The 20,000-nt window shown below is 50.8% G+C and overlaps 1 protein-coding gene across 2 annotated transcripts in view; it reads left to right on the top strand.

The window, feature by feature from the left end:
• The window catches only part of plcl1 (phospholipase C like 1), a 103,167-nt gene that overhangs the window by 30,083 nt on the left and 53,084 nt on the right, over positions 1-20,000 (top strand). For both annotated transcript variants that reach the window (XR_009938834.1, XM_062534311.1), the window contains exons 2-3: positions 12,574-13,191; positions 16,538-18,250. Coding sequence is in view for 1 of the 2 variants with exons in the window: in XM_062534311.1 (XP_062390295.1) it covers positions 12,574-13,191; positions 16,538-18,250 (2,331 nt within the window). In the remaining variant the exon portion in view is untranslated. The remainder of the gene's footprint in view (positions 1-12,573; positions 13,192-16,537; positions 18,251-20,000) is intronic.

Raw genomic sequence — 20,000 nt, forward strand, 5'->3', positions numbered from 1 at the left:
CCACTTGCCCGCCTGCTGCCCCTGCCCTCTGCCATTCAACTGCCCACAACTGCCCACAACAACCGGCCTCTCCTCCTCCACTTGCCCCGGCCCTGCCCTCTCCCTGCCCCCTCTCCCCTCATCTGCTCCTGCCTCTTTAACCTGCCGTGACCCTCCTCCAGCTCCAGTGGACCACCACTGCTGCTTCCTGCTCCCGAGCCACCCCCCGCCCCCCCAGCCTTGAACTGACCACTGCTGCGCTCCAGGCGTCTACCACTCTTCCTCTTATCTTTTTCTTTTTTCTTGCCCTCCTCTCTTTTTCCTTTCCTCTCTCTCTCTCTCTCTCTCTCTCTCTCATCCTCTTTCTCTCAGTCTCTCTCTTCTTCTCTTCTCTTCTCTTTCTCACTATCTCTCTCTACCCGCTCTGTCAACCCCCCCTCTCTCATTCTCTCTTCCCATTTCTCTTCCTCTCTCTCTCCCTCTCTCTTCCTCTCTCTCTCTCTCTCTCTCTTTCCCTCATGTTTTGTTTACCCCCCTTGCTGAGCGACCCCTTCCTCTCCTCCATCATCGGTCGATCTTGTGGGACCGGTTTTGATTAGTCCTTTAATCTCCGCAGGAAAACAGTGGAGGGTGTTTATATATGAAAGCTTGCTTGATTGTGCACGGCGGTGCTTTTCAAGCCAAGCCATATTTTTAGTTCCACAAAGTACAGCTTGAGCTTTTTGACAGCCTAATGTGCAACTCTAACCTGCCTCCCTCCAATACCGTGGCCTAGAGCCTGTTTACAAGTGCCTGCGTGGAGTCATTTCACCAAGAAGAAGAATGAACTTCTTGTGTTCTTGTGTGTGTGAACCATGTCTGCGCATGCATATGAACGGAATTAGGTGAATGGAAAAGAGGTGAATAGCTCTGAGTGATTTATGCACATGTTGATCCCTTTCCTCTGAGACTGCTCCAGAGACAACTGAAACCATCTTAGAATCACAAGGCTCACGAGCGGAGAGTAGAAAAGTCTAGAATAGATGTTGTTTTGGTACAAAAGGGCTACTGGCTGCTGCCGTTGCCGCTGAAAACAGTTGATCTTGACTTGTCCTCGATTCAGCGCCACATCTGTCTCCCCGCATCACATAATCGGACACTGTGACAGAGGATTCTCTGCTCTACCAGTCTGTGACCCATCGTTGCCGCCCGGGCGACCTTGGCTTACTGTCCGTGCGGTGCATCCTCAAATCCGACTGCATTAGGGGGAAATGGGATGCCATTCTTAGTCTAAGTGGATCCATAAGCTGCAAAATCTTACGGGGGCTGGCGCCAAATTGTCCTTGGAAGACCATAATGGGAAGAATTGGGACGAATTGGAAGAGGGCCGCGGACGCCCGATAGAAGCCGCTTGTCATGGGAACCACTCGGGAGTGCCGAGCCCTATGGGAAATGGAGTCTTTTTAGCACATTTTTTTTTTGTCAATGGCAGAATACAAGGTGCCCTTTTCGCCAGCACAGACAAACTCTTCCTCCTGAGCATTTCAGTATGAAAGGAGAGACACGCGGCAAAAGCCAGTGATGAAGGAACAGTCTGTGAAAGAATGGCGAGCCAGCCAGATTAGGTGGGAAGAACTGAGTTCCAGAAGGGTTTTAAAATGGAGGAGAAAAGTGGATGTGGTGAAAGCGAGAGAGAGGAAAAAGGCCAACAGCCGGAAAGAGATGGTCGATTAGGAGAAAGTTTGGAGAGATTTATGGAACATGAAGTCTGGAAAGTAAGTGGCAGAGACAACTGACAGGCCAGGGATTCACTGTGAAAGGCTCCAGACTTGAGCCTTTGTGAACGGTGTGTTTTTTTAGGGGGTTCACTGAAATGGCCAGTGGTTGAGATACTCTGAGGTACGGACTGTGAAGCCTGAAGTTTAATAACATGAACAGGAGTCTATTGATGACAGAATACCTGAGTGGCTTATGAACTCATGGCTTCACAGCAGGGCTTTCCTGACTCTGTGTGTGTGTGTGTGTGTGTGTGTGTGTGTGTGTGTGTGTATGGGTGTGGGTGTGGGTGTGGGTGTGGGTGGGTGGGTTAGTGGGTTTCTGTGTGTGTGTGTGTGTGTGTGTGTGTGTGTGTGTGTGTGTGTGTGTGTACGCTCTGCCAAGCAGTTACCACAACCGTAGGAGATGAAAAACAAGCCCTTGCAAACAGGAAATGGGTGCAACCGTTTCACATAATCACAATTTTAGGCTTTGTTTAAAATGTGTTTCTGTATGTGCTCAGGGCGCATGTGCATGTGTGTTTGTGTGCGTGTGTGTGCATGCATGTGTGTGTGTGTTTAGTGGGAAACAGGAAGAGTAGCATATGCCAGATTTTGCTCATATCAGTATTGGCTGCCACAACACAATTCGGTACAATGCAAAAAAACCCCGAAAACCCCTGTTGACCCAGAAGACATTGCAGCCTCAGGGTCCATATTGGGCCTGTTTGCAGCATACTCATATCAGGGTGGATCTCATTAAGTGACAATACGCCCTCATCTCCTTCATCTCATCTCCTCACAGTATCTATTACCACACCATATACACACCATACCACAAATGCGCGCACACACAGACACACACATACGCATACACACACACACACACACACACACACACACACACACACACACACACACACACACACACACACTCACACACACACACACACACACACACACACACACACACACACACACACACACACACACACACACACACACACACACACACACACACGTCACACGCACACACACAGCCCTGTCAGATAGGCAGGCATGACTGGTCTGAATCTCCTTATGTGGAAGTGTCAAGCAGCATAGACCTGCCTCGCTCCCCCCCCCCCCCCTCCACCCCCTCCCCCCCTCCACCCCCTCCCCCCCATGCTGTTAAGTTCTTGTCCAGTGCAATTAACACAGGAGTGTGGACAAGCAGAGCAAATTAACAGCCTGGAACAAGTCGCCCAGATCCGAGGCACCCGACGGGTTGTTGCTTAGTCACCGATAACAGCTGGGCGAGCCCGTATTCTCCACCGCTTCTCCAGCATGCTCTGCAACCGATTAAGTAGACTGGTGGCTGGTGTTCATTTGTTGTGTTTTGTTATGGTTCTTTGATGGTTTGATCATTTTATTTTAGTAATCAATAGAGAAAGGACCAGTTTTTTTGTTGCTGTTGTTGTTGTTGATGATGATGAAAGACCTTCATTTTTCATCCGAGTTTATGCAGGTAGGCCACGAGAGGAACTGTGACTGGATTTTTTAACTGACCTTACTTGAGATCATTTATCATATCCCGCTTGAAGGACAGCGTTGAGGCTCAGGTGTGCTGCGATGTTCATTTTAGCGTTCCCTTTTTCCATTTGGACGCCAGCGCGTGGAATCTGTGCAGTCGCTCGCCAGGTGTTGCTAGGCAGCTGCGATCCGGCTCGCTTGCCAATCACACAACGGCTGTCGCGTACGTACGCCCGGGCCCGTTAAATGTCATCACAGCGGTGCCTGGGTGGGACTTGCATAACCGTTCCTCTGGCTCCGCCGCTGATGATCTCACCCTCTCCTATTTTATCATCCCTCCATCATCAACCGAACCAGCGTCATCGCTCCAGAGCGCTAAATTATGCAAAATTCCCCAATTCTCGTTCACTTAAAGTTTGTGACGAAAGGCAAAAGAAAAACATGAATGATTTAGAGTGGAACGGTTGAACATAATGCGCGCGTAAACATCCAGAGTATCCAGAGTATCCAGAGAGATAGAGAGAGAGAGAGAGAGAGAGAGAGAGAGAGAGAGAGAGAGAGAGAGAGGGGGATCGTCTCCTCCGTCAATGACGATCTCTCTCTCCTCTGCCCTTCCCACACGTCGCACATGAATAACCCAGCGCTGGAACTAACCCACGACTTATGGAGCTGGGCCTCCCCTGGCAGACGTCTCTTGGCTGGCTGACTCCGTGACCCCCTTTTTTAAACTCGTTTGGCACGACACCGATGCACTCTGGGAAGCAGAGAGGCCAGATCCGTTTGAACGAGGGGCGGTTTTGATAAGCGTAGCGGCAGCACCGCTCTCGGGGAGGGAGGGAGGGGGGGAGGGCGTTATGTAACTGCGGACGGACGGACCCGTGGTTTCTGTGAGCGAGCGAGTGAGCTGCTCCATGCTCTGGATGGCTCCATGGTTCCGGATGGAGCCTCCCTGGGGAAGAGCAAGGATGCGTCCTCACAATACCCCCCCCCCCCACACACACACACACACACACACCCAACCCCCCCTCTCTCTCTCTCTCACACAAACACACACACACACACACAAACACACTCATACACACACACCCACCCCCCCCCTCTCTTTCTCACATACACACACACAAACACACACACACACTCATACACACACGCGCGCACACACACTCATACATGCACAAGCACGCGCACACACACAGACACAGACACACACATGCACATACATACCCACAAACACACACACACCCACCCTGGATGCCTCCACAAACAGAGAGTGAGTGAGAGAGGACACAACAGCATAGCAGTGCTTGGGGCCTGAGTTGTCCACCATCCTTAAAGAGAGCAGAGGCACAGCTTGTGAAGGCAGATGAAAGGCAGAAGGATTGATTTGGGAGAGCAACACAGAGACCGTTAGCTCTGGATAGAGAGAGGAGTTCCTGTTAAGGGTTTGATACATATCGTGCGTTATTGAAAAGTAGAAACAGATTGGCAAAAAAATATTGCAGGGAGGGCATAACACACAATAGTGTCTCCCCAACATTTAAATTTCATTTTTTATTATATTACGTCTTGTTTTCTGTTTCTTAGTTTCAGGCAATATTGGCAGTTGTTTATATTTGCCTGTGCTGGAAAATATAATCAAATACAGAAAAAGGCTGTCTTAAAAAAAGATGCACCACAGATGAGCGTAGGGAGGCACTCTTTCACTTATGCCTTTAGAATTGCATCAGTGTTGTTGGTATTTTGATTAAAATAAATGATTTAAAAGGCCTACTTAAAAGGGTAGTAAATTAGAATAGAAGCATATCCCAATGGTGTTGTTATCTAAAGTTCTAGATCTAAAGTTAGAGGTGCTAAAATCTAAAGTTAGAGGTGATGTGGAGCTTTTTTGTGGAGCTCTATAACGAGATTTTGGCTCAGAAATAGTCCAATCTCTATGTGTGTCGTCGTACCACACAAAGCAGGATTTACGGTTTCTAACAGCCTTGAGTTGGTGGGGACAGAGGACAGAACCACTGCCTCACTCCGCTGCTCGACGCCGAGGCAGGTCGCCCTGGGGATCAGGCTGCTCTCTTCTCTTCTCTGGGGAGAAAATGAGGACTTTTTAGGAAGTAAATAAAGCCTGGAAAGAGCTCTTGGCATTCGCCGAAGCAATCAGTCATTCAGCCACTGAAGCAAACTGCATATATCAGACTGGCCCTCTCTCTCTCTCTCTCTCTCTCTCTCTCTTTCCACCTCTCTATCGCTCTCTCTTTCCATCTCTCTCTCTCTTTCTATCTCTCTCTCTCTCTCTCTCTCTCTCTTTCTCTGTGTGTTGTACAAGGGCAGACTGGATGGGTTCCCAGAGCTGTAGGCGATAGCTGTCAGGAGTGTACAATCTGTGTGTGTGTGTGTGTGTGTGTGTGTGTGTGTGTGTGTGTGTGCGTGTGTGTGTGTGTGTGTGTACGTGTGTGTGTGTGTGCGTGTGTGTGTGTGTGTGTGTGTGTGTGTGTGTGTGTGTGTGTGTGTGTGTGTGTGTGTGTGTGTGTGTGTGTTCCACATGCAGTGTGGGCAGCTCCCATCTCCCCGGATTATGTAGGCACTACCTACCTACCTGCCTACCTACTGCACACAGTTCCAGGCCTGGGACTCCTCCATCGTTCTCTCATCTCTAGCATCAATTTGAGCTTTTTCACGTTGAACTACACACACGCACAAGCACCCAGCTCACACACCGTTGGATTATCTTTTCCCCTCCGAGACATCTTTTTGACTAACAATAAGACCTTATTTTTGAATCTGTGTGTGTTTGACTTGTTAATGTTGCGACTAGAGCCAGTCGTGCTCACAACATGCTGGTGCTGACCACATGATAAGATCATTCCCAGTGTGGCTTGCAAGCTTGAACCTGACGTCACCTCTTTGTGCCTATGTGTGAAAGAATCACTTAGCCACACAGCAGTAAAATGCTCAATAGTAATGGTCAATACGTTCACTATGGGAGATGGTCGAATGTGCGGAGGTTTCACTGAGGAGGTCGATTTTACGGCGCAGTTCTCAGGAATACTGTGAGCTCCTGGGATCGTTTTTTGTGCCCCAGAGGAATAAGAGAAACCACAACTTTGACCTTTTAAAGCTTTTAAGATTCGTTGTTGTTTGGGGGGGGGGGGGGTGTTGTCTACAGAGCGAGGTTGGTCGTGTATCAAAGGTCAGATTTGATGCAGAATTTGTCTGGCTTTGGACAGGTCTTTTTGATATCGATTCAAGTACTGAACGTCACTCGCACGTGTTCATTCTCCTCAGACGTGCTCTCAAAAAGGCCTCGCTAACCCGCTAGCCAGTATGTAGGCAGTGTGTGAGCCGCTGAGAGGAACCGTTAGCAGTTGTTAGTGGCCTTGGTGCTTCAGCTGGTGCCTCTAGTTTCAGGCTGCTTGGCTGATGGACAGTTTGGGATCATGGCCGTCTGAGGACATAAATTGGTTTTAAAGCTCCACTAAGACTCTTAGTGTCTCAGCGCAGCAACATGGGGCAATTTAATGCCAAGAGACTAAGCAAGAGGCCCACTTTTACTCATCCGCAATGACAGGACGGGCCAAGGCACCTATTGTGTCCATTTTGATATTTTTTTTGGTCTGCCATTGAAGTCTGTGGAACTCTTTTTTTGTCCTTCACAGTGTTTTTATTAAATGTTCATGCATGCGTTCTCAAATCAAATGATCTGAAGCATATTTTCATAAACTTTTGTATCCATCAGGCAGACTCTGCAGCACCCCCAACAGGACATACTCACTCTTGCATTTCCATTTATAATATTTGAAGATTTTAATTCACTTGGAGTCATGCCTGTTTTTATTGCATTATTTCAGGGGGTTATACAAAGTTCATGGGTTTCAGTTGCTACCATATCAGTTTTTTTTTGCAATGAGTGATTTATTGAATAGCCTGGCCCTGTAATGTGCAACGTTCTATCAAAATAAACTCATTTTGTTCAAAGATGCTGCAAGACTGGTCCTGACTTTTGACCTATTGGCTGCTTGGCCCCCGTGCTTGCTGCTTGCTGCTCTCAGCTGCATCATCTAAGTCTTTTCAGGCTTTTCTCGCTCTAAAACCTCTTTGCTGCATGGCATGCGCGCTCCTGCAATCAGTGCTTGTGCAGCTCTCCCCTCTTTACGCCGACGATGCACGCTCAGCTTGCACGCTTGAAACCGGAGAGATGCTTACGCCTCTGCCGCTCTCAACATCCCTCGTGCAGATCGAGCCCGGCCAAAAAAAGCCGTGTTTTCTCTATCCTGTCAGTATTCTACATTAGCCCGGCTTGCCTTGCCTTGCTTTGCCTTGCCTGCCTGCGCGCGCGGCATTTGTAATTAGATTGCGGCTACTATCATCAGCGGATGTTAAACTCATTGTCAGCTAATCCGGGCATATTACATCTGCCTGGGAGAGGGAGCCAGTGGCTGTGCCGTCCAGCGTGGATTACGCCAGGCCCCGTGGGCTGCGGGGACTCTGCTGGGCGTGGGCGGCGTCAGGCGGGTGTGCGAGCGGGCGTGAGGGCGTGCGGGCGTGCGGGCGGACGGATGGATGGATGGATGGATGGATGGACGGGGATAATCTAGCGCGTATCCAGCGCCGGCATCATTAGCCGGATCAGAGCGGCGTTCCGGTTAGCGGGGAGGGGACGGGATTAGCAGCAGATCCAGGTGTTGTGTGCAGGGATCGGGGGGGGGGGGGGCATAGGGGCGGAGAGTGGGATTTGGAGATGGGGAGGGGAGGGGAGGGCAGGGGAGGCAGTGAGAGGTGGGGATTGAACACAGCGAGTAACTGCTAAGTGGGTTAATGAATCACGTGATGGATGGAAACATCAATGAGCCTCAGTGGAGAGCAAGGGCAGAAGGTCATGGGCAGTGCATTATTTACACATGCCTATACAGTCTGTCCACCAGAAGCCTAGTAGTACACAACCGCCTGCGGCAGCCTGACGGATGCAGGGTATGGCTATTCCCATGACGACGCTTCCCGTCCCGTGATGCTCAGAGCTGACTCGTCCCACAGCACACGTTGGACTCGCGGTATGGCCTTGATTTATGGAATTGTTTTGGGTGCCATCAATGACTACCGCGGCGCCCTCACCGATTAACCCTCGCGATCGTTAGTGTGGTTACTGTATATGTACTGTATATCCACCTCACAAAGCGCTCTCTCTGCTACTGCTGCTCAAAGAGCACTGCCATGATGGAGGCCGTGTCATCTGCCGTCTGTGGCTCTCCCTCTGTGGACTGCCCACGCTCGTGAAGTCTGACCTGAACACACAGTGCTGGACGTGCCCTGCTGTCTTAACATAACAACATAGGTAACCTGCTAGTGCTCGCACACACAGGATGTGATGCCTAATTGCATAAAATGCGCTCATAGCCGGGAGGGCGAGTAGATAATGTGCCTAGCATGGCCGCATGGAGGTCCTCAGAAAGGGAACATATGGAACTTGACCCTTTTAACAGGTGGGGGGTTTTATGGCTGCCTGAAGACGTACTCTTCTCATACTGTCTAATGCACATCGAACCGAGCCTCACTTCTCTCTCATCTCTCGTTCTCTTTCCTTTTCTCTCTCTCTCTCTCTACTTCTCAATTCAATTTCAATTCAATGAGCTTTATTGGCATGATATGGAGTACGGTAAATTAAAATAATAAAGCAAAATTCCCCCTGATGCTCATTGGCTCTCTCTTCCCCTTGGTGCCCCCCTTCCTCTTTTAATTACTTCATCTATTTCCCTTCATGAGATCAGGGAATCATTTCCATACCCATCCCATCTGACCTCCGTATCCCCTGAAGTGTAAGTTGTGTTTCGCTCTTGATATTGTGGCTCATGATGGAGATGGCATCGGACAGCTGGCTTATTGAAACGGTAAAGTAGCCTGTTATCCCATCTCAAGACGTGTGTTCTTTTTTTTTTCTTTGCGGTGTTCCCTTCGTGGTTCTTCTCGCTCTCCGCTCAAGACATATGCTTCTCTCTTTTTTTTTTTTTTAATATTCTCTTTTTTTTCTCTCCTCTTCTTCTGCTCGTTTGCTCTTTTCATGTGTTTGTTGAAGTTCAATTTTTTTTTGCTCCATGACTCATCATCTTAAAATAGAATATGAAAAACAGAGAGAGAGAGAGAGAGAGAGAGAGGGAGAGAGGGAGGGAGAGAGGGGAGGGCAGAAACAAATAGAAAATGGAGTAAGCTTTGGGGGATTAAAATTGATAGACGCTCTCTTAGGCCAAACCACTGCATTAAAAGCTTTGTGCCACCGTTGTCATGGTTTCCTGGAGGACGACGCGCGCGGCAACGTTCGTTGGAGACGAGATGTCCGACCTGCTTTTCCCCGTGTCCATGTCCTCACGTCGCCCCTGGGGGACCTAATGCCATGTCACACAGGTCCCTCCCTGCTGACGGTGCCAGCACTTTGCCAGGGTCATGTCTTGCCCCACTCCAATCCGCTACCCTTCTCTCCTGCCGGCTTACGCCCAAAGCAATCAGATTTGGTTTATCTCTGTCGGTTGCCCACTCCGTGCACATTCGGCACTTCTGTGCGGATGCGGACACACACGCGCTCGCCCGTCGTGCTCCAGACTCCAGGCTCAAAAAAACGAAACCCAAAAAAGGATGCCCAGGAGCGGTGGCAGTGCCGAGGCGAGGTGTGGCGGCGGGAGAGGGAACCGGCAGGAGAACCTCACGAGAACGTCCCCGCGCCTGGGCCTCTACCCCCCGCACGCGGTGAGTCCACCTGTGCTGTTATCGTGGCTCCTCCACGCGGTCAGTTGTCCACCTGTGCAGTTATTGTGGCTCCACGCGGTGAGTTGTTCACATGTGCTGATATCGTGGCTCCACGGGGTGAGTTGTCCACCTGTGCTGATATCGTGGCTCCACGCGGCGATTGAATCGCGGCCTTGTGGTGTGACTTCGCTTTGCTTCCGCCACTCTCGACGCCTCCCTTTCGCTGACCTGACCAGAGGGGTGACAGAGTTGGCGTCGGTGTGAGAGAGCGCCGCGGTCGGGTCCGTGTCAGGTGACACCGCGCCGGAGGCAAACTATGTTTGGCTCGGCCCAGGTTCACCCTCTCCGAGAGTTTCTTTTTTTTTCTTTTTTTTTCTCTTTTTTTTAACGAGAAGGATCCGGCAGCTCGGATTCCAGCACCGTGCGAAGGGTGTGTATTATTGATCAAGATGGGATTTGGGGCATGTCGAGTTACGGTACCTCTATATTTAATCATTCGCTCAGTCGTGCACCCACCGGGAGCTTTTGAGGTCATGTTTTTCGTGTGTGTGTGTGTGTGTGTGTGTGTGTGTGTGTGTGTGTGCTTTGCATGCTTTGCATGCATTCAGACGACACTTTCGATGACGACGGTGCGTACAAATCCCCCTGTTGGGTCTGAAACTCTTCAGCTTGTAGGCTCAAGCCCCTACTCTGTAGGAAGCTCTGCCCTGTAATCTGGACATTGCGAGATTTAGCATGACCCCTCTTTGCCGTGCGGCCCACAGTGACATCATGTGTTTGTTTCCACTGGCTTTGGCTTTTGGGGGGATTTGTTGTGCTGTTGTTGTTCTGTGTGTTTTCTGTTGTTGTCGGACATAACTGCCGAATCAGAATGACGTGCAAAGCTGGCATTAAGAACTAGGAACACTTTTGTGCCGTACCAACTGTGCAGCCTCTCTCCCTCTCTCTTTCTCTCCCCGTTCTCTGACTCTCTCGCTCTGTCTCTCTCTGTCTCTCTCTCTCTCTCTCTCTCTCTCTGGCTTGAGGCTCTGGAGACAAGAGCAAGGTGACTGGCCTGGGTATTTGGTGTGTTGTGTCTGATTCTGGATGCACTGCCACAGTGTGCCACTGACAGTAACGCTCAAATGCTGCAAAGCCCAGATGGAGATGCAGGCCTAAACGTACTGTAGGAGTCATAGCAGTCGCTCATTCAGGCTGCTTAGTCCTGGTGACACAGTAACTGTAGCAAGTAGCAACAGCTCCTGTCAGGACATTGGTCATTGTACAATGTCCTGTCAATACGGTTGTGATATTGCCGAAATGTGTGAAGGCTAAAAAAATAGGACAACCCATTTTTCATCACTACATTTTTAAGAATGAAATCAAACAACCACGGTGTTGTCAAATCCTTGGCTTGTCTTCTAAAACAAAAAATTCCATTACCTCAGAGTAATCTTCAAACAAGCTCAATTAGCTCACTAACTCGGGTCTGTTCGCCCTCAGTTGATTATGGTCATGAAGGAGTTACAAGCCTGTGCAAGTTCTGTTCATTCACAAAACCATTCACCATGTTTTCATTTCAAGGCTGACCTGGTGTTAAATACCTGTGACTGGGGAGCTTATGACAGCCACATTTTAGCAGAGGTAATTACTGGCTAGAGAGCAGAGAATTAGAAGCAGCGGGGTAAGATAGGCAGAAGCAGAGAGAGGGAGAGATAGAGAGAGAGAGAGAGAGAGAGAGAGAGGGAGGGAGAGGGAGGGAGAGGGAGGGAGGGAGGTAGAAATAGGGAGAGAGAGAGGTAGGGAGAAAGAGAGCTGGAGAGAGAGAGAAAGATAGAGAGAGAGGTAGGGAGAAAGAGAAAGAGAGAGATAAGTAGGTAGAAAGAGGGAAAGATCGAGAGAGAGGTAGGGAGCTAGAGGGAGATGCCCTTGTCTGCTCTAGCAGGTCTGACATTTGCCACCTCAAAGCCCAGACCTGTCAGTGACTCAGGCTGGAGATGGGAAAGAGCCAGACAGGTTCACTCCTCTCAGGAGAGACAGGCAGACCGACAGGGAGGGAGAGAGGGAAGGAGGGAGGCGGTGATGGGAGCCGGAGCCTCAATTACTAGAGAGGAAATCAAAAGCGCCCAATTGATTTTCTGATGAGGCGTTTCTGGGGAAAGGGGTAAAAAAGAAGTGTGAAACAAATCGCTCCACTGTGACTTGAAATGTTCCACAGCAGGGAGCCACAAGTGCCCCAGAGGGAGGAGAGCTCCTCAAATGCACCAGTGATTGTGATTATATTTCATTTAGACGAGACAATGTTTTGTTTTCAAAACGACAACCTCTCGTCTCTGTCTTTTTTTGTTTTTTTCTTGGTGTGCTGTGATCATGAGTCAGCTACTTTCTCGTCATGTTCATCTCGTGCGGAGGACTGGATTAGATAGATTCATAGTCTAAGCCACCGTGTAACAACACCTGATAGAGAAAAGACAGTGAAAAAGTGATAGGTTAACAAAACCGCAAAGGAGGAGGAGGCATGTGTACACATGACAGTGGTGAAACAGGTGTGGTCAGTCAGCTGTGTGAGCCTCCATTTTAAATGAGGTGTGTGTGTGTGTGTGTCTTGTGTCTGACCTATCCCCCTTTGTGTCTCTCTGTGCAGGACCCGTCTGTGATGAAGGTGGGCGGCGGGAGGAAGAAGACGGTGTCCTTCAGCAGCATGCCGTCGGAGAAGAAGGTGAGCAGCGCGGCCGACTGCCTGGCCTTCATGCAGGGCGGCTGCGAGCTGAAGAAGGTGCGTCCCAACTCGCGCATCTACTGCCGCTTCTACACGCTGGACTGCGACCTGTCCTGCCTGCGCTGGGAGCCCTCCAAGAAGGACAGCGACCGCGCCCGCCTGGAGATCGGCGCCATCCGCGAGGTGCGCACCGGCAAGAGCACCGAGACCTTCCTGCACAACGGGCCCAGCTCGGACGGCCTGGCCGAGGAGGCCGCCTTCTCCATCATCCACGGCGAGGAGTACCAGTCGCTGGACCTGGTGGCGCTCTCCGCCGACGTGGCCAACATCTGGGTGACCGGCCTGCGCTACCTGCTCTCGCTGGGGACCGGGGCCGGCGGCGAGGGCGGCGGCGTCGGGGAGAGCAGCCCCGGCAGCAAGATGCGGCGCGACTGGCTGGCGGCCGAGTTCAGCCACGGCGACGAGGACGGCTACGGCATCGTGTCCGAGAATACAGCGGTGGCCACCATCTGCAAGCTCTGCCCCGGCATTAAGGAGGCCAAGGTCAGGACAAAGCCCTCTTCACACACACACACGCACACACACACATACACACACACACACACACTGACAAACAGCCAGGGGGGCAGTGGGATTACTGACTGAGTTTGGCAGCATACTGTAGCTCTTACTGAAGAATAGCACTAGAATAACACAGGAGTTTGTTTCCGACTAGTGGAGTTCCCCTCCTTCACCATAAAGCACTTTGGTTGCACTGATGAAGCACTTTAGAAAAGTTGTCGTTGTTTATTGGTGTGTTAGCTTAACTGCTAATATTCCAACCAAGAAAAAGGCATGACATTAACGTTGTGGCAGCATTGTGGGTGGTACAATACAGAGGGGCTATCAGCCTTATCATTCGGGACATGAAGCCCCAGCCATTAACACCTGTTGGCTCGAATATAGCCTTGTCTCAGCCTTGGTTCAACAGTGGGTTTGTGGCTAATTAGGGATAGGGATGTCCCTTTATGGCGTCTGTGAGAGCTTTGTACAAGACCTCTTATGTACAATGACCCTGTGTTGGTAAACAACATTCTCAAATTAAAGTTTATATGACAGGAGCCTATAAATGAGTAGTAACTGTAATACAATGATCTCATTGGGAATTGATGCCAGACTTGTTTTTGACGCGCTTTGGAGTTGCCTGTCTGACGTCCGTCTATTGTTAGTGATATAATCTCATTAGAATCAGTGTATCAGTTTACACCACCAGCACTGCACACCCGTATTACAGCCCCTAAAAGTACTTCTGTGTGTGTGAAGCATGCACATACAAAAACGTATGGGAATACATTGTTGTGTCATGTTAGAGACAGAGGCAGTGTAGATTTATTCATTTCCGTTTTACTCTTGCTTGACTCACTTCTAGTTAGCTTCATCCTCCAGCCATACTCCTAGATAGCAAAATCAGATTAGCAGACATTGATGATGGTGTAACCCCTTCTGGTCCACTGTTGGACCGCCGCGACTTCAATTTAACTTGAATATTAAGATAAGATAAGAAATGTTATTAAGATGAAGGAAGAATTATCACTGAATAAATGCAAAAATAATGTGTACTGTGCTGCTCCTCCAGCCTCTTACTATCTGGGACACTTTTTAAAAAATGATGCGAAGTGAGTTGGGATGACCCATAATTTAGTTTAGTGATATCAAGAATATAGCCACTGAAATGAACAATCATTGCTTATACAGTATGTACATAGCTGGCAAATATTTTGCCCATTTCTGACAACTTCAGCCATGCAGTGCTTTAAGTCGCACGGTATGCATGAGTAATGCTGCTCCAAAAGCTCACAGCTCCCATGAGCACGGAGCGCAGTTTGCCTCAGGGAAGGCAGGAATGTGGGGGCCCCCACTCGTTTCGAACCGCTCTCAGAAACAACATCTAGCCAGTGGCGACAATGTAGCATGAGTGTGACATTAACAGGGAAAAAAAAGAACAACAGACATTGTATGCCACGAGGTTACAGTGCGAGGACAGCTTGCTTTCATGTCGCTGCTGCTGCATGCTCTCGAGGCGACGGGGCTCACGGGAAATAAAATAGAAAAGCACCAGGTGGTCTGAGGATCCGAGCGCAGGCAATCAGCTGCATGGTGTGTTTCGGGGCCACGGGAAGAGAGACTGCCTCAGCGCGCACTGGGCTGCCTGCTTATTATGGAACCCTAGAGAGAGTGGGGTTGGAGGTGCAGAGAGAGAGAGAGAGAGAGAGACAGAGAGAGACGGAGAGAGAGAGAGAGATGAAGAGAGAGAGAGAGATGGAGAGGAAAATGAAGATAAGAAAGACAATAGACATGGAACAAGGAGAACATGAGCGAGGGAGAGGGAGGTAATGAAAGGAAAGATTAGGAAATGAAAAGGAATGTAAGAAATTGAAAACACGAAAAAAGTCGAGCACGCGAAACAGAGCGAGTGCCTGACCATAGCCATAAGCGCGTCAGCTGCTGTGTCCGTGTGTGGCGTCCATATGTGTGGGAGAGAGGACAGCTGGGACTGGGAGGCGGGGCTCGTTCAGACGAGTCTTAGGCCTGGTGTCTTACATGACATGGAGTTCATAGCATCTGTTCAACATACAGTAGTACAGTAAACAATGAGGCCCATAATGGAGCAAGCCACTTCCACAGAAAGTAGTAATGTAGGATTAATAACAGTTGGGGGGTGCTGTGCTGTGCTGTGCTGGGTACAGCGTCCGTGCCCACGGGGACCCAAGTTCGCGTCCGGCCCAGATCATTTCCCAATCCCACTCCATCTCTCTCTCACACTCGTTTCTTGTCAGCATGAAAATATATACTTTATACTTGATATATGCTCTCTCTCTCTCTCTCTCTCTCTCTCTCTCTCTCTCTCTCTCTGTCTCTCTCTCTCTCTCTATATATATATATATATATATATATATACTCCTTACTGACACAACAAAAAAACTTGATATAAAACTGAGAAAAGGCATCAGTACTTTATATTATATGGCCGTTGCTACATGTGTGCTGTATCGTATTTTCCTAGAGATATGATTGTTACCAAGGTTAAAAGGGTATGGATTGAGGTGGTTTGAAGGAGGTGGTACAGTGGTTATTGACATTGCCACCCTCTAAGCTGACTCAGGTCTGGATCCTGGCCACTGCAGGATACCTTTGTGAGTTGCTTTGGACTAAAGTTTGCGCTAAATACCTGTCCTTGATCCCAGACGAGCCCCCAAATTGTAGTTAATAAATGCCAAAACACTGTTTATAAACTGTAAATTACTAAAAGTACTAATACTAAATAAACAATGAGCAAAATATTGATACTAAATGCTGATAAACTAAATATCAAAATACTAAATAATGATAAACAATACCTTTGATGCTGATCATTATAAATTCCACATCAAAAGCATGTGTACTTGTTCATGTATTTATTTATAAAGTGGTTGGATAATTACTTAATCTGATATTAACGTTTATCAAAAGGACAAGTTGTCCTGTCAGCGCTCAGCCATTAGAAGGTAAATCCGACCGTATCAGCTGTGTTGTGTTGTGTGCTGCTGTGCTTTATGGGAGATTGCTTTCCTGGAGGACGGGGGCGTCTATGGCTAATCAGCTTACTAATGAAGTCTGAGAATCAGTCGAGGAGCTCCTCAAGCCAATCAGCAACTTTAATTAGTCACTCGAGTGCTTAGATGGAATGAACAGCTAAGCTAAGCAGGGACCAATCCTTCAAAGGAAAGCTAACTTACTCTTATCTGAGAATTGTGTCCTCACTGTCTTTCTTCTTTTCTTTCTTTCTCCACAACAAAACACACACACACACACACACACACACACACACTTATATACACACACACACACACACACACACAATCTCCCACAGGTGCGTCAGCGGTTCAAGGAGATCCAGCGAAGCAAGGAGAAGCTGACCTCGCACGTGACCCTGGAAGAGTTCCAGGAGGCTTACTGCGAGCTGTGCACGCGCCCCGACGTCTACTTCCTGATGGTGCAGCTCTCCAAGGACCAGGAGTGCCTGGACACCCAGGACCTTCGCCTCTTCCTGGAGACGGAGCAGGGCCTGTCCCTGGCTACGGCCGAGGGCTGCCTGGAGCTGATCCGCCGCTTCGAGCCGTCGGCGCAGGGCCGCGAGCGCAGCGTCCTCGGGCTGGACGGCTTCACCCGCTACCTGCAGTCGGTGGAGTGCCAGCTGCTGGACCCCGAGCACCTGCAGGTGTGCCAGGACATGACGCTGCCGCTGTCCCACTACTACATCAGTGCCTCGTACCGCTCCTACCTGCTGGACGACCAGGTGCACGGCCGGGCGGACCTCGGGGGGCTGACGCGGGCCCTGCAGGCCGGCTGCCGCTGCCTGGAGCTGGGGGTGACCGACGGGCCCGAGGGCGAGCCTCTGCTGGGGGTGGACCACGGCGCGGAGACCAAGCACCACCACCACCATCACCACCACCACCACCACCACCACCACCACCCGTCGGTCACCCTGCGCAGCGCCCTGGAGGTGGTCAACAAGTACGCCTTCCTCACCTCGCCGTTCCCCCTGCTGCTCTACCTGTGCCAGCGCTGCTCGCCCACCCAGCAGCGCACGCTGGCGCAGCACCTGCGCAAGGTGTTCGGCCCGCGCCTCTACATGCCCGAGGCCCTGCCCGTCAGCCTGACGCCGGGCACGCGCGCCACCAGCCTGCCCTCGCCCGAGCAGCTCAAGGGCCGCGTGCTGCTGGTGGGCAAGAAGCTGCCGCCCGAGGACGAGGGCTCCGAGGGCGAGGTGTCCGAGGAGGACGAGGAGATCGGCGGCGGGGGCCCGCTGGCCGGACGCCGCATGACCATCCCCGGCGAGGAGGAGCTCGGCGTGGTGCTGGTCGTGCCGCCGCCCCCCCAGCCCCGGCGGCTGCGTCTGCGCCGCGAGCTCTCCGACCTGGTGTCCGTCGCCCGCACGGGCAGCCGCAGCTTCTACGCCCACCGCAGCAGCGTCCAGAAGCAGAGCCACCACCCGCACTCGCCCAACAGCAGCGCGCCCACCACGCCGGGCACGCCCGTGGCCCCCGAGCAGCCCTACTGGACGCTGTGCTCGCTGGGCGAGGGCGAGGCGGGCCGGCTGGCCACCGAGAGCCCCGAGGACCTGGTCAGCTTCACCAAGCACACGCTGACCCGCGTGCGGCCCAGCTCGGTGCGGCTGGACTCCAGCAACCCCAACCCGCAGGGCTACTGGAAGTGCGGCGTCCAGCTCATGGCGCTCAACCAGCAGACGTCCGGCGCCATGCTGGACCTGCACCGCGGCCGCTTCGTCCAGAACGGCGGCTGCGGCTTCGTGCTGCGGCCGGCCATCATGCGCGACGAGGTGTCCTACTTCAGCGTGCACACGCAGGGCTGCGTGCCCGGGGTGCCCCCGCAGACCCTCCGGGTCAAGGTCATCAGCGCCCAGAACCTGCCCAAGCCGCAGGGCTCGGGCGCCAAGGGGGAGGTCATCGACCCGTACGTGGTGCTGGAGCTGCACGGGGTCCCGGCGGACTGCGCCGAACAGAGGACTCGGACGTCGCAGCAGAACCAGGACCCGCTGTTCGACGAGACCTTCGAGTTTCAGGTGAGAGAAAGAGAGAGAGAGAGACCTTTGAGTTTCATGTCAGAGAGAGAGAGTGAGAGAGATAGATAGATAGAGAGAGTGAGCGAGAGATAGACAGAGAGAGCAAGAGAAAGAGAGAGAGAGAGAGAGAGAGAGAGAGGGCAAAGTAACCGAGGGCACTATCGCTTTTCTCATTGAGGCCCTTGCACAGTTACAGTGGCATCTCTTGGAGGTAAAAACATGAGAGTGGTGGGGAGGGTGCTGACACTCTGTGCCAATTTGAGTGTCCATCAAGGCACATGTGTGTGTTTAAATGAGGACAGTTTAGAGGTGTCTGTCCTGGGGGTGGTGGGTGGGAGGGGGTTCAGTTGTCTTTGGAGGGTTGAACCTGCAGTTCTTCCTTCATGAAATGCATTTTTGCCTTTGGTGATGCTGAATCTTTTTCAATTTTAATTTCAGCAGTGTCATTTAATGAAATGTGTTTGCACTTGAATATCCACTTACTTTGTGAGAGGGTTGTAATATACTTGTTAGTGTTGCTTGTTACTCCACAAATCAAATAGCTTATCAGTCAGCAAGTGGGAGCAGACATGCACCAGGCAGCTGAAAGCCTTTTAGAGAGCCGAACCGAAATGCATCATGGGTAAAGCACTCAGACAGAAGCAGAGGCCTTTGGGGAACGTTGGGTTGCCTGATGTACAGGGACCAGACAGAGCAGCAGACACACACACACACACACACACACACACACACACACACACACACACACACACACACACACACACACACACACACACACACACACACACACACACACACACACACACACAACACACACACACACACCACACACACACACATACACACACACACACACACACACACACATATATGCTCTACCTCTCATTTCCTCTCTCTCTGTAGATTCTAGACAAAATCGAGGAAGGGAACACATTTGAACACACACTGTTGATAGTCAATACCTCTTGAGGTTTAGGAAGTGGTTCCTGCCTGAAACGCACCAAAAATGCTTTCACTCTACACTGCCTACAGTCGTGTGTGAACAGATCCTAACAGACACAGGAGAGTTATTTTTGTCAGTGTATCAAAAGACCTTTTGAGACCTTGAGCCAATGCAAATGTTTCATTTACAAAATGTCACCACGGCATTGGGTGTTTTTCTAAGGCCAGTGCATCAGCTGTGGCGTTTTAGCCTTCAGCTCAGTTAGCCAAAGTAACTAACTGCCGTCGCTCCTCCCCTCTCTCCTCCTCTCTCTCCTCCTCTGACCTTTTTGACAAGTCAGCCCCAATTAACCGCGGCCGAGTGCTAAGCGCGACGCGTGTAATTATCGGATTCGGGTGAGCTAGCGCCTCTCCTAGCGGAGGTTGTTGTTGTTGTTTTTTTATTCGTTTTTTTTTTCTGCTTGTGCGACCTGGCGGAAATGAAAGCAGCGTTGTTGGAGCCGCGGTGTCCGTCGGCCAAGCGTGGCCGTGGAAGGGAGCCATCTGTCTCTCAGCTCATTAACCTGAGCGCTAGCTAGCCTCCTGAGCAGCGGCCTCCACAGGGCCGCCATCTTTAAACAGGTGAAGAGCCGGTCAGAGAGAGGGAGAGAGAGAGAGAGGAAAGGAGAGGAAGAGAGAGAGAACATGTGTGAGAAAGGGAGAGAGATCGGGAGAGAGGGAGATGAAAGGAGAGGTAGAGAGAGAGAGCATGTTTGAGAGAGAGATGGAGGGAAGAATATGAGGGAGGAAGGGGGAGAGGGAGGAAGAG

Source organism: Sardina pilchardus, chromosome 4, assembly GCF_963854185.1.
Source record: "Sardina pilchardus chromosome 4, fSarPil1.1, whole genome shotgun sequence".
NCBI classification, from domain to species: Eukaryota; Metazoa; Chordata; class Actinopteri; order Clupeiformes; family Clupeidae; genus Sardina; species Sardina pilchardus.